Source organism: Dermacentor silvarum, chromosome 1, assembly GCF_013339745.2.
Source record: "Dermacentor silvarum isolate Dsil-2018 chromosome 1, BIME_Dsil_1.4, whole genome shotgun sequence".
NCBI classification, from domain to species: domain Eukaryota; kingdom Metazoa; phylum Arthropoda; class Arachnida; order Ixodida; family Ixodidae; genus Dermacentor; species Dermacentor silvarum.
The window spans coordinates 34108950-34121446 of record NC_051154.1 but is presented as its reverse complement, the minus strand read 5'-3'; the positions used below and the strand labels follow the sequence as shown (position 1 = coordinate 34121446).

The 12497-nt window shown below is 45.1% G+C and overlaps 1 protein-coding gene across 9 annotated transcripts in view; it reads right to left on the bottom strand.

The window, feature by feature from the left end:
• Positions 1-1904: 1904 nt before the first annotated feature.
• Positions 1905-12497, bottom strand: part of LOC119459688 (lysine-specific demethylase 3A) — a 335630-nt gene continuing 325037 nt past the window's right edge. For all 9 annotated transcript variants that reach the window (XM_049666291.1, XM_049666288.1, XM_049666286.1 and 6 more), the window contains 2 exons: positions 10213-10347; positions 1905-2906 (listed from right to left, as the gene is read on the bottom strand). In XM_049666291.1, coding sequence (XP_049522248.1) covers positions 2823-2906; positions 10213-10347 — 219 coding nt within the window. In that variant the 3' untranslated portion in view covers positions 1905-2822. The remainder of the gene's footprint in view (positions 2907-10212; positions 10348-12497) is intronic.

Below are 12497 nucleotides of genomic sequence, written 5' to 3'. Positions count from 1 at the left end.
TACGATGCCGCAATCTCATGCTCAGCAGCGCAACGCCTTAGCTGACTGAGCACACGGCGGGCGCAAAGTATTCATTTATTCAAAACTCGCTTATCACACTTCATTTATACGCGCTAGGCAACCATGCCACAATTTGTTGATCGTCGCGCAGTCATTAATCTGCATTTTTTTTTTTTTCAGAACTCCCTCCTTAGCACAAATACTTCCTAGAAATGGATATCCAACCTCCATGAAAGCCTTGCATTGAAATTTCCAAGGCAGTAGGCATTAAATCGGCATGCAACATGTTCTGAGTATAGTCATGTTCATTGCATTGAGATTTTCAAGGCAGTAGGCATTAATTCTGCATGCAACATGTTCCGAGTATAGTCTAGCGCTTACACATCCTGTGCTCGCCTAAGTAAGAGCAAGACTCTTGACTAATGCTGAATGATCAAAGGACAGCTGGTGGTCAGCTCAGCAAAAGGCAAAAGCAACCATCAAAGGCACTCATGGAGCTAACGACTCGATTTGCCCTAGCCTTGGAGTTTTAGAATCGCAAGAGCCGTAGCAGCCCTGTTGGGCCAAAGCTGACAATAAGCAGAAATTTAACCACAGGATAGCACCCACGGACAGTACAATTCCGCTGTATTGTCGGACTCTCAACCTTGGGTGCAAGAAGATGCACGGGAGGATCTTATGAGTACATAGATTTAGGTGCACGTTAAGGAACCCCAGGTGGTCCAAATTATTACGGAGTCCCCCACTACAAGCGGCTTGCCTCAATCAAATCGTGGTTTTGGCACGTAAAACCCCATAATATTTTAGTATGTGTCACTTGGGCCCACTCTGCGTATGCTCCGCCGTCATGAACTTCACATGCGCGCACTCCAGTACGGCCGTAGTCCAGAATGGCACACTTAGTGGCGCTGAAGCGCAACGCACTAGAGGAATATGTATATGGGAGGGCATCAACCCCTGTGCTCCGTTCATTGGATGCAGCCCACCGAGGTGCAGTGAAGAGGCATGCCGCACTAAGCACGGAAAGTCGCGTGGATAGATAATCGCTTCACCATACTGGCACACCGTATCCGATAAAGAAGACATTGCACAGGGATTGGTGATCATTGCAGCAACGACAAAAATGTGCACTGCTAGCTCGACCTGGAGAATGAACAATCCGGACACCGAGGTCGATGACACACACGCCTACGCCAGCCATTTGCATCCTCTAACTTAAAGCCAGTCATGCATCGACATAACCATACTGGCACACTGTATCCGATAAAGAAGACATTGCACAGGGATTGGTGATCATTGCAGCAACGACAAAAATGTGCACTGCTAGCTCGACCTGGAGAATGAACGATCTGGACACCGAGGTCGATGACACACACGCCTACGCCAGTAATTTGCATCCTCTAACTTAAAGCCAGTCATGCATCGACATCAAATGAGGAGAGGTGTCTGCCACTCAGTACACAACAGCATGAACTTTTGACTTCACTGCTGCATATTACATTGCTGCTTAATTCCCATTTTATCTCTTGCGTTTTACACCAGAAATTATATAAGAAACTACAAGGTGGCCTTGCTGTGCTGTAGTCCACAATTGTTATTTTTCTTCACAGGAAGAACTGGTCCACATTTCTGCCCGACACAAATGTGTAAGGAACCTTGCAATTCCTCTACGAAGTGGAGATATTCCTTCGGAACCAGGAATATGAGGAGAGTACGCTGAAGACCATCCGCAGCTTGAAGACTAAACCAGTACAAGACCCTATCAACATTCGCGAGCCGTTCAACAGTACTGCCAAAATTGCTGCTGCTGGAGCCCAAGCAACCATAGAGAACACTGCAAGCACTTCCCAGTGACCATAAAACAGTTTTTACAAGAATTTACAAAAGACACTTTAAAGGCCAAGCAAGCTTTCAAATGAACACTTTAATAAGAACCATTAACATCAGCCATACACTTTCAAATAAAAACAGTGAATTTCATTATAGACTGGAAATACAGTCAATGACATTTTCAATATAAAAATATTGCTATGAAATATGTACATGTACAAACTCAGTGCTACTGCGAGTCGCAAGATAATGTCAATCAATGGAATTGACTATACCGATGAGATGGTGATTGTGGAAAAAACAATGGAAACAAAGAAACATAAGAAACACAAAGAGAAAAAGGAACGACAGAATTGAAGCTCACTACTCACAACTACAATGTCATATTTATAAGTAAATATATGTATATGTATGTATATATATATATATATATATATATATATATATATATATACCTTCTTATGTATATATAAGTACAACACTATTATTTTACATGGCAACAGTGCAGAATAAGACTGCATTGTTTATTGTCACTCACAAAGCGTGCTGCTCTGAAAAAATGCTGAACAAAGCCGGCAGGACAATTGCCAAGGAAGAGGGCAGAGGAAAGTAAATAACATAAACATAAATAACAGTTGTTGGTGCACACTCGCGCACACTCACACACAAACGCACGCAAGTTTGATCCAATTCATTTACAAAACACCAAGTACGGCTGGCCCCTGACCAAGTAACAATAAGGGAAGCGTACTAGCAACAACTGAAATTCAATGGCATATATTACAAGAGAACACACACATGCCACTGGCAGACTGATGGGAAGAGGAAAAAATGTACAAAAACAGAGTCTAGACAAGAGATGTCTTAACACTTTCGGTGGGCAAGCCAAGACCTGCCAGATGCGTCCCAGGCAGCACAGGCCAAAGATCACTTGAAGGGAAGGGGGAGGTCTAACACATTTTTGGAGTTCCTCTGCCTATGGCACACACTTTTCATTTCTTGTTGGGGTTTGAAGCAGAATTTGCCCGGAGAATCACCAGAGCATCTTTTACAGCATGGTAGATCACATTTTTAATCTGCAAAGATGAAATTTTTCAGTGCTTAGCAACGTTTTTGATACACATGGCAATTACCCAAGATCGCACAAATGGCACTGTTTAAACCTGACAACATAAAATGCTGTTCAGCCAAGTTCACTTTTCTTTGCAGTCAATAGGGTTACAGGACAATTAGCGATGTGCATGTACGTAAGAGGCACACAGCTACAGGCTGCACTGAGCACACACCTTCTCTGGCCCCTCCAACATACACACTTTATTATTGATTTAACTTCAGGTGCAGGACACAAGCAACAGCAAACTTGATTAGATTGCACTGACTTTTCAAGCGACATTGCTGTTGCCAATTTCGCCAGCTTCAGAAACTACACTGAATGACTTCTTGCACTGCCTCAAGAAGGCGTCACCTTATCCAGCTTTAGATAAATGGATGAAACCAACCAAAAGAACTAAGGTGGCACAGGTTCTGGACCACACTACTGTGCGCAACCTTACATGCATTGAGGTGTTCTTTCTGACAGATTTGTGCTCAACATATATATGGCTGCAACCAGGCTTAAAGCACATGCTATGAACAGCTTATATATGAAGCTAGGTCAGAAATTAACTCTTTCACTGAACTACAAGAAGGCGAGCTTCATTTGGGATGCTACAAGATGTGCAGAAGCTGGGGAATGAAGCTTCCGCTGATTAAGGATCTTTGGTCCTTATTCAACAGCTACCGACAAAGATACGTACAATGATTATACGAGATGCAGCCAGAGTAGGACAAACGAACACAAATGAACAGCCCTCGTGCTCGCGACACTAACAGCACGTTTGTGTAACACAGTATAGACCACTTATAACACAACTGCTTATAGTGCAGGACCGGATATAGTGCGGTCTTTTCAGACTCCCGTTAATTTTCCCATAGCACTCCATGTATACATGTATCGCTTATAGTGCAGTTGCAGGAAACTAAATACCGGTTACAGTGCAGCTGCCTGGAAGTACGGAAGTCATCGGAGACGGCGAACGCTCCCCTCAAACGGGCGCCGCAAGAAGTGCTCGAGGAAGAAAGAAACAAAGTGGAGGAGAAGGGCACGTGGTGCGAACAAACAGCCAGTGAGGCTGAAACCATAATCTTGAGCGCGAGTCGTGAAATATCACGGCATGCATAGCGAGCGAGCGCCACGAAACTGCCAACGCTGGCCAACGCTCGCTTCACGATAACGGCAGTAAACGAAACTTCAGGGAGCTGGCGGCGCCGGCACATCACGGCGAAGGGGGCACACGGAGACCGTGGAATGTGAGGGAGGAGGGCGGCAGGGAAGCAGATTTTGCCTCAGCAACTCCGCCGCTTTGGTGGCTCCCCTCGCCCTCCCTCGTAGCTCCCTCACTTTTGACTGTCACCGTGCGCGTCCGCCGCCATGCAGGCCGCTCCAGCCGGCCTGGCGCCAGCTCCCCGAAGTTTCGTTTTCTGCCGTTATCGGGAAGCAGGCGTTGGCCGGCGTTGGCAGTTTCGTTGGCCGGCCTGGGACAGCGCCGCTGCTTCCCTTTGCGCCGTAGCCACAGCGTGCAAGGTCAACACGTGACTAGAAGCATAAAGGAGAAAGAAGGGTTCGCTCCAGCCGGCCTGGCGCCAGCTCCCCGAAGTTTCGTTTTCTGCCGTTATCGGGAAGCAGGCATTGGCCGGCGTTGGCAGTTTCGTTGGCTGGCCTGGGACAGCGCTGCTGCTTCCCTTTGCGCCGTAGCCACAGCGTGCAAGGTCAACACGTGACTAGAAAGTAGAGGAAGCATAAAGGAGAAAGAAGGGTTCACTGCCATTTTCTACACGTGGCTATGGTAGTGTCGCTGAGACGTCGGCACGTACACGCATGTTCCGGCGCATCGCATAATCGGCGACCTTGCCATTTGAGAAAGGTTGAAATTTCCCACGCATTTTTTTTTTTTCGTTCGCGCGACATTGAGGGGTCTCTCCTAAGCTTTTACTCTATGGCGGTGCCAGAGCAATGCCGGTTGAAGGCGCCGCCGCGTGATTTGGTTCAAATTAACGATATTCGACTGTAAATTGAACGCAAATGTTCTAGCCGCATTCCTCGACTATCGCATACGCGTGACTGCTCGGTGCACATATTTTGCATATGTGCGGGCCTTGAAAATTGTTTTAGTCGAAGAATGACATTGTCTCAACGCCAGAAAAGACCGAACAGCACTATCGACGCCGCGCCTACGAATCGACCCTGTTATAGTGCGGTACCGCTTTATAGTGCAGATATTCGCGACTCCGGCGACTTACGTTATAAGCGGTCTACACTGTACATATCCCGGCTATGTTCTACTCCCGTGATTCCGAAAAAAGCCTATTGATTACAGAGGTTTCTACCATCATCATCATCAGCCTATTTTATGTCCACTGCAGGACGAAGGCCTCTCCCTGTGATCTCCAATTACCCCTGTCTTGTGCTAGCATATTCCAACTTGCGCCTGCAAATTTCCTAACTTCATCATCCCATCTGGTTTTCTGCCGACCTCGACTGCGCTTCCCTTCTCTTGGTATCCATTCTGTAACCCTAATGGTTTACCGGTTATCCATCCTACGCATTACATGGCCTGCCCAGCTCCATTTCTTCCGCTTAATGTCAACTAGAATATCGGCTATCCCTGTTGGTTCTCTGATCCACACCGCTCTCTTAACGTTAGTCCTAAGATTTTTCGTTCCATCGCTCTTTGTGCGGTCCTTAACTTGTTCTCGAGTTTCTTTGTTAACCTCCAAATTTCTGCCCCATATGTTAGCACCGGTAGAATGCAATGATTGTACACTTTTCTTTTCAATGACAGTGGTAAGCTCCCAGTTAGGATTTGGCAATGCCTGCCGTATGCACTCCAACCCAATTTTATTCTTCTGTAAATTTCTTTCTCGTGATCAGGGTCCCCTGTAAGTAATTGACCTAGATAAACGTACTCCTTTACAGACTCTAGAGGCTGACTGGCGATCCTGAATTCTTGTTCCCCTGCCAGGCTATTGAACATTATCTTTGTCTTCTGCATATTAATCTTCAACCCCACTCTTACACTTTCTCGGTTAAGGTCCTCAATCATTTGCTGTAATTCGTCTCTATTGTTGCTGAATAGGACAATGTCATCAGCAAATCGGAGGTTGCTGAGATATTCACCATTGATCCTCACTCCTAAGCTTTCCCAGTCTAAGAGCTTGAATACTTCTTCTAGGCATGCAGTGAATAGCATTGGAGAGATTGTGTCTCCTTGCCTGATCCCTTTCTTGATAGGTAACTTTCTACTTTTCTTGTGGAGAACCAAGGTAGCTGTGGAATCCTTGTAAATGTTTGCTAAGATACTCACGTATGCCTCTTGTACTCCTTGATTACGCAATGCCTCTATGACTGCTGGTATCTCTACTGAATCAAATGCATTTTCATAATCTATGAAAGCCATATAGAGAGGTTGATTGTATTCCGCAGATTTCTCGATTACCTGATTGATGACATGGATATGATCCATTGTAGAATATCCCTTCCTAAAGTCAGCCTGTTCTCTTGGTTGGCTGAAGTCAAGTGTTGCCCTGATTCTATTAGATGTACCATATACAGGGTGTCCCAGCGCTATGCGAAGCAAACCTAGTGCTTATTGTTTCCAGTACAGTGGAGTAGACGCCAGTAATTTTTTGGTTACCGAGATTTAATCAGGTAATTCAAATTAATTGAAGATTGTAGAGCAACATGAAAAACTCCCGATACAGCTTTCTGTTGCTCAATACCTGCTACATAAATGTTTTTCCAAGTGTGAAAGAAGCCCACGAATACATGCAGAATTGCCTTGCGACTGGCCGCTAGAGAAACTGTGTATTCGTGGGCTTCTTTCACGCTCGGAAAAACACGTTTGGTTCTAGTCCACTGTACAGGCAAAGAAGGGCAACATTTTATTGTAAAGGCAGCAGAACTAGTTCTAGGGAAGTCTGCCCAACCTAGGCAACCCTACTAACCTAACGTATCTTAAGCTACCAAAACGTTTCGAAGGAACTGCAGCCACATCTATTAAGCTGGATACTCGCCAAGAAGGGCAACATTTTGTTGTGAAAGACGAAAAGTCTACTCTACAGGCAAAGAAGGGTAACAATTCATCGTGAAGGTAGTAGAGTTTGGTTCTAGTCCACTCTACAGGAAAAGAAGGGCACCATTTTATCGTGAAGGCAGCAGAACTAGTTCTAGGCTACTCTGTTCGACCTAACAACTCCACTAACCTATTTTGCTGAGACATACTCATGACTATTACTTCTACCAGCATCCTGTAGTGTTTCTTTTACTTAGTACCCACGTCCAAACCCATTTGAGTGGTTTTTGAGTGTTAAAATTTTTAGCTGGCTCATTGTCATGACCCACATGACACGCATGTCATGACATTTTTGCCATGACCTATCACTTATGTTCGTCATACACTCCTGTAATAATATATTGACACGTATACATGTTTATCTTTCACCGGTGACCGCTTTTCACCGGCTGTTGCGGCTGCAGGCACAGGACGCGCCTGCATGTATCGGAAGTTTCTCGAACGTTATCGATGCTTCTATTCGTTGTCTTTTGTCACCGACGCTCATGTAATCTGATCGTATGAGCGACACGAATTATCTAGAACTTTCTGGAAGACACAGGGGTACCACGGATTAATCTGGAACCTTCGATGACTCATGTATAAAAGCCGATGCGTTTCGCCGCTGATCAGATTTTCGACGATCGCCGACTGTGTTCGCCGCTATCGTTTACCTTCGAGTGCAACTTGCTTGTGCGGGCACAGGTTCACCCAATAAAGTCCGTTTCGTAATTCACATTTTTGCGACTGTTTTCTTCACCGTCACTACTACGTGACAATATCAATTTTGGTACCTACCAAGTTAACGAAACGGCCATGAGAGCACCAAGACGTAGGCGGCTGTTTCAGGAGCTGCATGACACGCATGTCATGATATATGTAGCAGGTATTGAGCAACAGAAAGCTGTATCGGGAGTTTTTCATGTTGCTCTACAATCTTCTTATTAACACTTTCATAATTAGGACAGTACTTCTCATGTTAGATAATTAATTACAATTACCTAATTAAATCTCAGTAACTAAAAAATTACTGGTGGCTATTCCTCTGTACTGTAAACAATACGTACTAGGAAACAACACGTACGTAACGCCTTTCCTCTTTTTTTAAACCGTGCTGCGTGATAGCTGGGACACCCTGTATATAGATGCATGCAGAACATGTTAAGGGGAGACCGCAGGTCTTGAAACGGCAAAAAATTGCAAAAAAATGTACATTTTTGGAAAAGTGCATTTTCGCTACGTTTATACATTCAAGAACCCCTCCGCGAAATATAGAAGGTAAATTTAATCAGAAAATAGAAAAAAATTGCGCTTACACAGGCCAGGGTGGACACGAAATTAGCGAAAATTGGCCAAAAATGTTAGAACTTCGCAACGTCGCCACTAGCGAACGCGGTGGATGGCGGCCGCCATCTTAGGCTTGTTTGGAAGCTGTTGTCTAAACCGACGCTATCGCTAGAGTGTACTAGATTGGGGGAGTGGGCCCAGCGGACGCCTTGGCAAGTGCCGAGGGTGAAGCAATTGTGGCGGCGCTGCCGTCGCCTTATTCTGATTCTCTGGCCAATAAACATTGGCCGAGGTGAGCTCACGGGCTGAGTAGCTATCGTCTGCTCGATGCACCGTCGTCGTTGCGTCATTTGCATTCTTTCCGCCGCTGTTTTTCCATTTTATTTACAATAGATTGGTGGGGAATAATCTCAGTGTTACCGCCACCGAGTATCCGCCTGTCAAAGCTCCATGCAGCTGCGGTAGGGTCTCTGACGCGACAAGCGTCCGGCCGGCGAGCAGGGCCGCTCATTCGGGAGAAAGCGACGGTAGCGCCACCTGGATTTTCAATAAAAAATGCCTCAGCGCAAAGCCTTCGTTGGACCCACTCCCCCAATCTAGTACACTCTACTATCGCGTCATTTCTGAAGGATGTATCCGTGCCGCTGATTGACCTAAGCGCGCACACCTCTCGCGCCCCTCGCTACTATTGGTCTAGCGCCGTTTGGCGTGCCGATTCTCGCGCGCTCGACCGATATCGCGTTTCGCTGAATGTTTATCTCTGGTTTCATTGCGCCCTGTTCACCCTTGTTCGGCCGCTTGTGCCTGGGCAACGTTTGATAAGGTGCCTTTATCGCTGCCCGAAGGCTGGAGATCCCATCGTCGTCTCAAGGATACTACGCGCCAAGCGTTTGGCAAGTCAAATGCACGACAAATGCACGACAGAAGGCGGCTAGACCTGGCATGTTCACAGAGTTGACGGTCTGCCTGCAGATTCTTCCGGATCGAGTTCCGAGCTGCAACCCGGCACATGTCTAGCGTCAACACTTCGGCTGCCTACGCCTCACTTGTTGGCACAGACCGTGTAGACACCGTTTTCTCCACGAATGAAGAAAGTAGCGAGCGCGCAGCGAGCGCCGGTAACACAAAAACGCGCCTGGCTTCGCAGTCTGCAATGGAGCGGAAGTTCGGGCTGCTGGACGTCGACACGAAAGAGGATGTTAACGATTGCAGAATTTAATTTGCGATCGTGCATTTATCCGTCGTATCCCATGTACGGCAAGAAATTGTTGATGCTTTCAAGGGACTCCGCCAAGGAGTAGGGGCTCTAGGGCTCTGTGCCAAGCTTGTGTGGAGTGCTCCACCTGTGGCGTGCACGAATGGTGCATTGACGCCTTGAAAACAATAGTCGGTCCTTTCACATATCCAACAAGGACCACAAAAGCAGAAATGCTGTGCCAAGCAAGCTTACCATATACTTTGCGTTTGTTTTTGCCAAAGCTTTTTTACTCAACACTGTGTTAGGGTTTTCTGTTTAGGTGCTAATTTTCCTCCGAACAGAGGACCTAGCATATACAATGCTTTTAGAGTATATCGGAAACTACTTATGCTATGGCAAAATTAATTACATTTTTAGAATCTGCACTTCAAAATACACAAAGTGAAAATTTCATTCAGATCTGTCCACAAATAAATAAGTAGTCTTTCAAGTGTAGCCTCCCCCCTTAAGTTATCCCTGGAGCTTTTTATCAGTACAGCCGGCAGCTGCAAGGTACAGACCAGTCAATCATGCCAGTGCTTCTAGTACTTTGTTGCAAGGTGTACACAATATTTACTTCAACACGTGACTTGACGCAGACATCCCGTTACTTACCGTCAATGCCTCACAGCAAGGTGCTGTTTACCATTTATTGGGCACAGCATGCTTTTAACATGAACTAAAGCTAAGAAGGGCACAACAGCTTACCTGGAGCTTGTCCTCGTGGTTTGTGTGAGTGTCAGACAACTGACGAAATTCATTGGTCAAGCTGAAGCAGTGAGCAATGTTTTCTGGAGAGACAAAGTCTTCAGCCACCTTTATACAGCTGTGCAAGTTCCGCACCTGTGAAACAGATGGATGCAAGAGATTCCCAAACATCTTTAGCACTCATGAGCATCTGGCGTAGTTGACACTTCAAAACTTACAACTGCAATCAATATATTCAAGAGAAAAGAGAGAAGTCTCAAGAAAAAAAAGTCTCAAGTGTGTGCTACAGCCACACTTGAGCACCACACAAGCTTATGTTTCATACTTCTGTTACAGGGCCTACACTATCCATGTTAAAGAGACAGACAACCGACCTGAACATGTCAAACTGACCACGTGTGTCTTGTATGAATTGAATCAATTCACAAGTGGTGCTGCCTTTGTGAACTAGTGGAGTGGCCAAATAGTTAAATTGCTCATTGCATGGCGTCTTGCATAACTTTTTTATATGTCAGCAAGTCTCTCATGTTCGGCAAAAGCACATGCAAAAGCATCATTTTGTTTTCAGAACCTTCACTTGGCAAGCATAGCATAAACATCGCCTTCATAAAGAAAGGATTATTACAGTTGGGGCCACATTTGTCATAAGTTACTCACTTATGCTTCCGTACAATCGCCATCACAGGCTTATAAGCCCCAGCTTCCAGCATAGGGCTTGCATAAACATGGTTCGTTACTATGGATAGATTTTTTGTTAAATTAAAATGTTTTCTGTGTCACCGCTGCATGACTGGGTTACACTATCACACTATGACATGTCAACACAGTAACAGGCAGAAAAAAAAAAACCAGTCGTTACTCTCTGAACAATCTGACATGCACCAACAAGTACACAAAATCGGGTATTCTCATCCATTAGTACTACTAAACCAGGTGCCATTACAGCTTTCTGGAGTACACCAGGACAAAATGGACCACAACCAATTAGGCTAGACCAGGGCTGCACAACATACAATCCGGCAGCTGGATGCAGCACAAGGCCCTAATCGTGTCCTGCAATTGTCTCAAATTCTCGATTACCAAAGCTCTGTTCCAATAATATTGACGTCTCAGACGTTCCCGAGCACTAATTTATCACTTTAGCTTGACTTCATATTTGCCTTTAGTGTCCCTTTAGGGCAGCAATGTCATATTAGGCTCATACAAATAATATGCTTCTTTTCATCGCACATTTTAAGGAGCTCCTAATAATTGTGACCCAAGCTTGGCGGGCAAATTTCTTGACATGCTGCTAGCTTGACTCAATATCGGTATGCGGATCCATTTCTCATTCGTTGTAGTGGTTGTTGTTCGTTAAAGCGGTGAAAGCTGCAGCCTATCCCTGTCCATTTCATACTAAAACAAATCTTTTTCAATAATCTTTTTCAATAGTCTTTTTCAATAATCTGTAGCAACAGTACCAGAACACCAAATCTTCATACTGCATCGAGAACCATTTGGCGGAGTTCCAACAGCATTTAGTAATTCTAAGAGAAACACAGGAGTAACTTGTTTCGTGAGCTTCATTCAATGACGCTATGACTCTACAGTGCAGCTAGTCATCAACCTGCAGCCAGAGCTAAAAGATATGAAGCGGAAACATAGCTAACTATGCATAGAAATCGCACTCGTAGGAAGCATTTATGTCTGCTAGCAGACATTCTCCTTGATGCTTAACAAGAGTCGTTTTCTGTCTTCAATGACTGACGTAACATTACAAGAGGTGCTGGGAACCAACGAATGCAATGACTCCAAAGCATACTGCTTCTCCGCAAGGAATATATGCAAAGTGCAGCCCTGGGGTAGACAAAGAACAGCACTGTAAAATGTTTTTTGCTATAGGTCCGGTTTTACCATCCAATGGCATTTACAACAGAACAACCAGTATCTGACACTGGTGTCCCATCTCCTCTTGTCTAGGTCCACCTTTTTGTGCTGTGTAGAGACGCTGCCACATGAGCTAAGAGCAAATACATACTCTTGATGCAGGAATCTACAATTACCAAATTATTGCCACAGACAAGAAGTATTTCAGCCAAATTTACAGGAACCAAACACACCATATTTGAGGATTTTCACTCATCTGATGCTATCCTCAATGCATGTCTACCAAGAATAAAAACTTAAAAAGGTGCAACTAATTTTCCTTTAGACTTCGTGCAGTGAGTTGTCTGTTTGGCTTAATTCATGACAATGGCACACAACAAGCACAGTGTATCAAACACCATATACAGTCAATGTCCAAT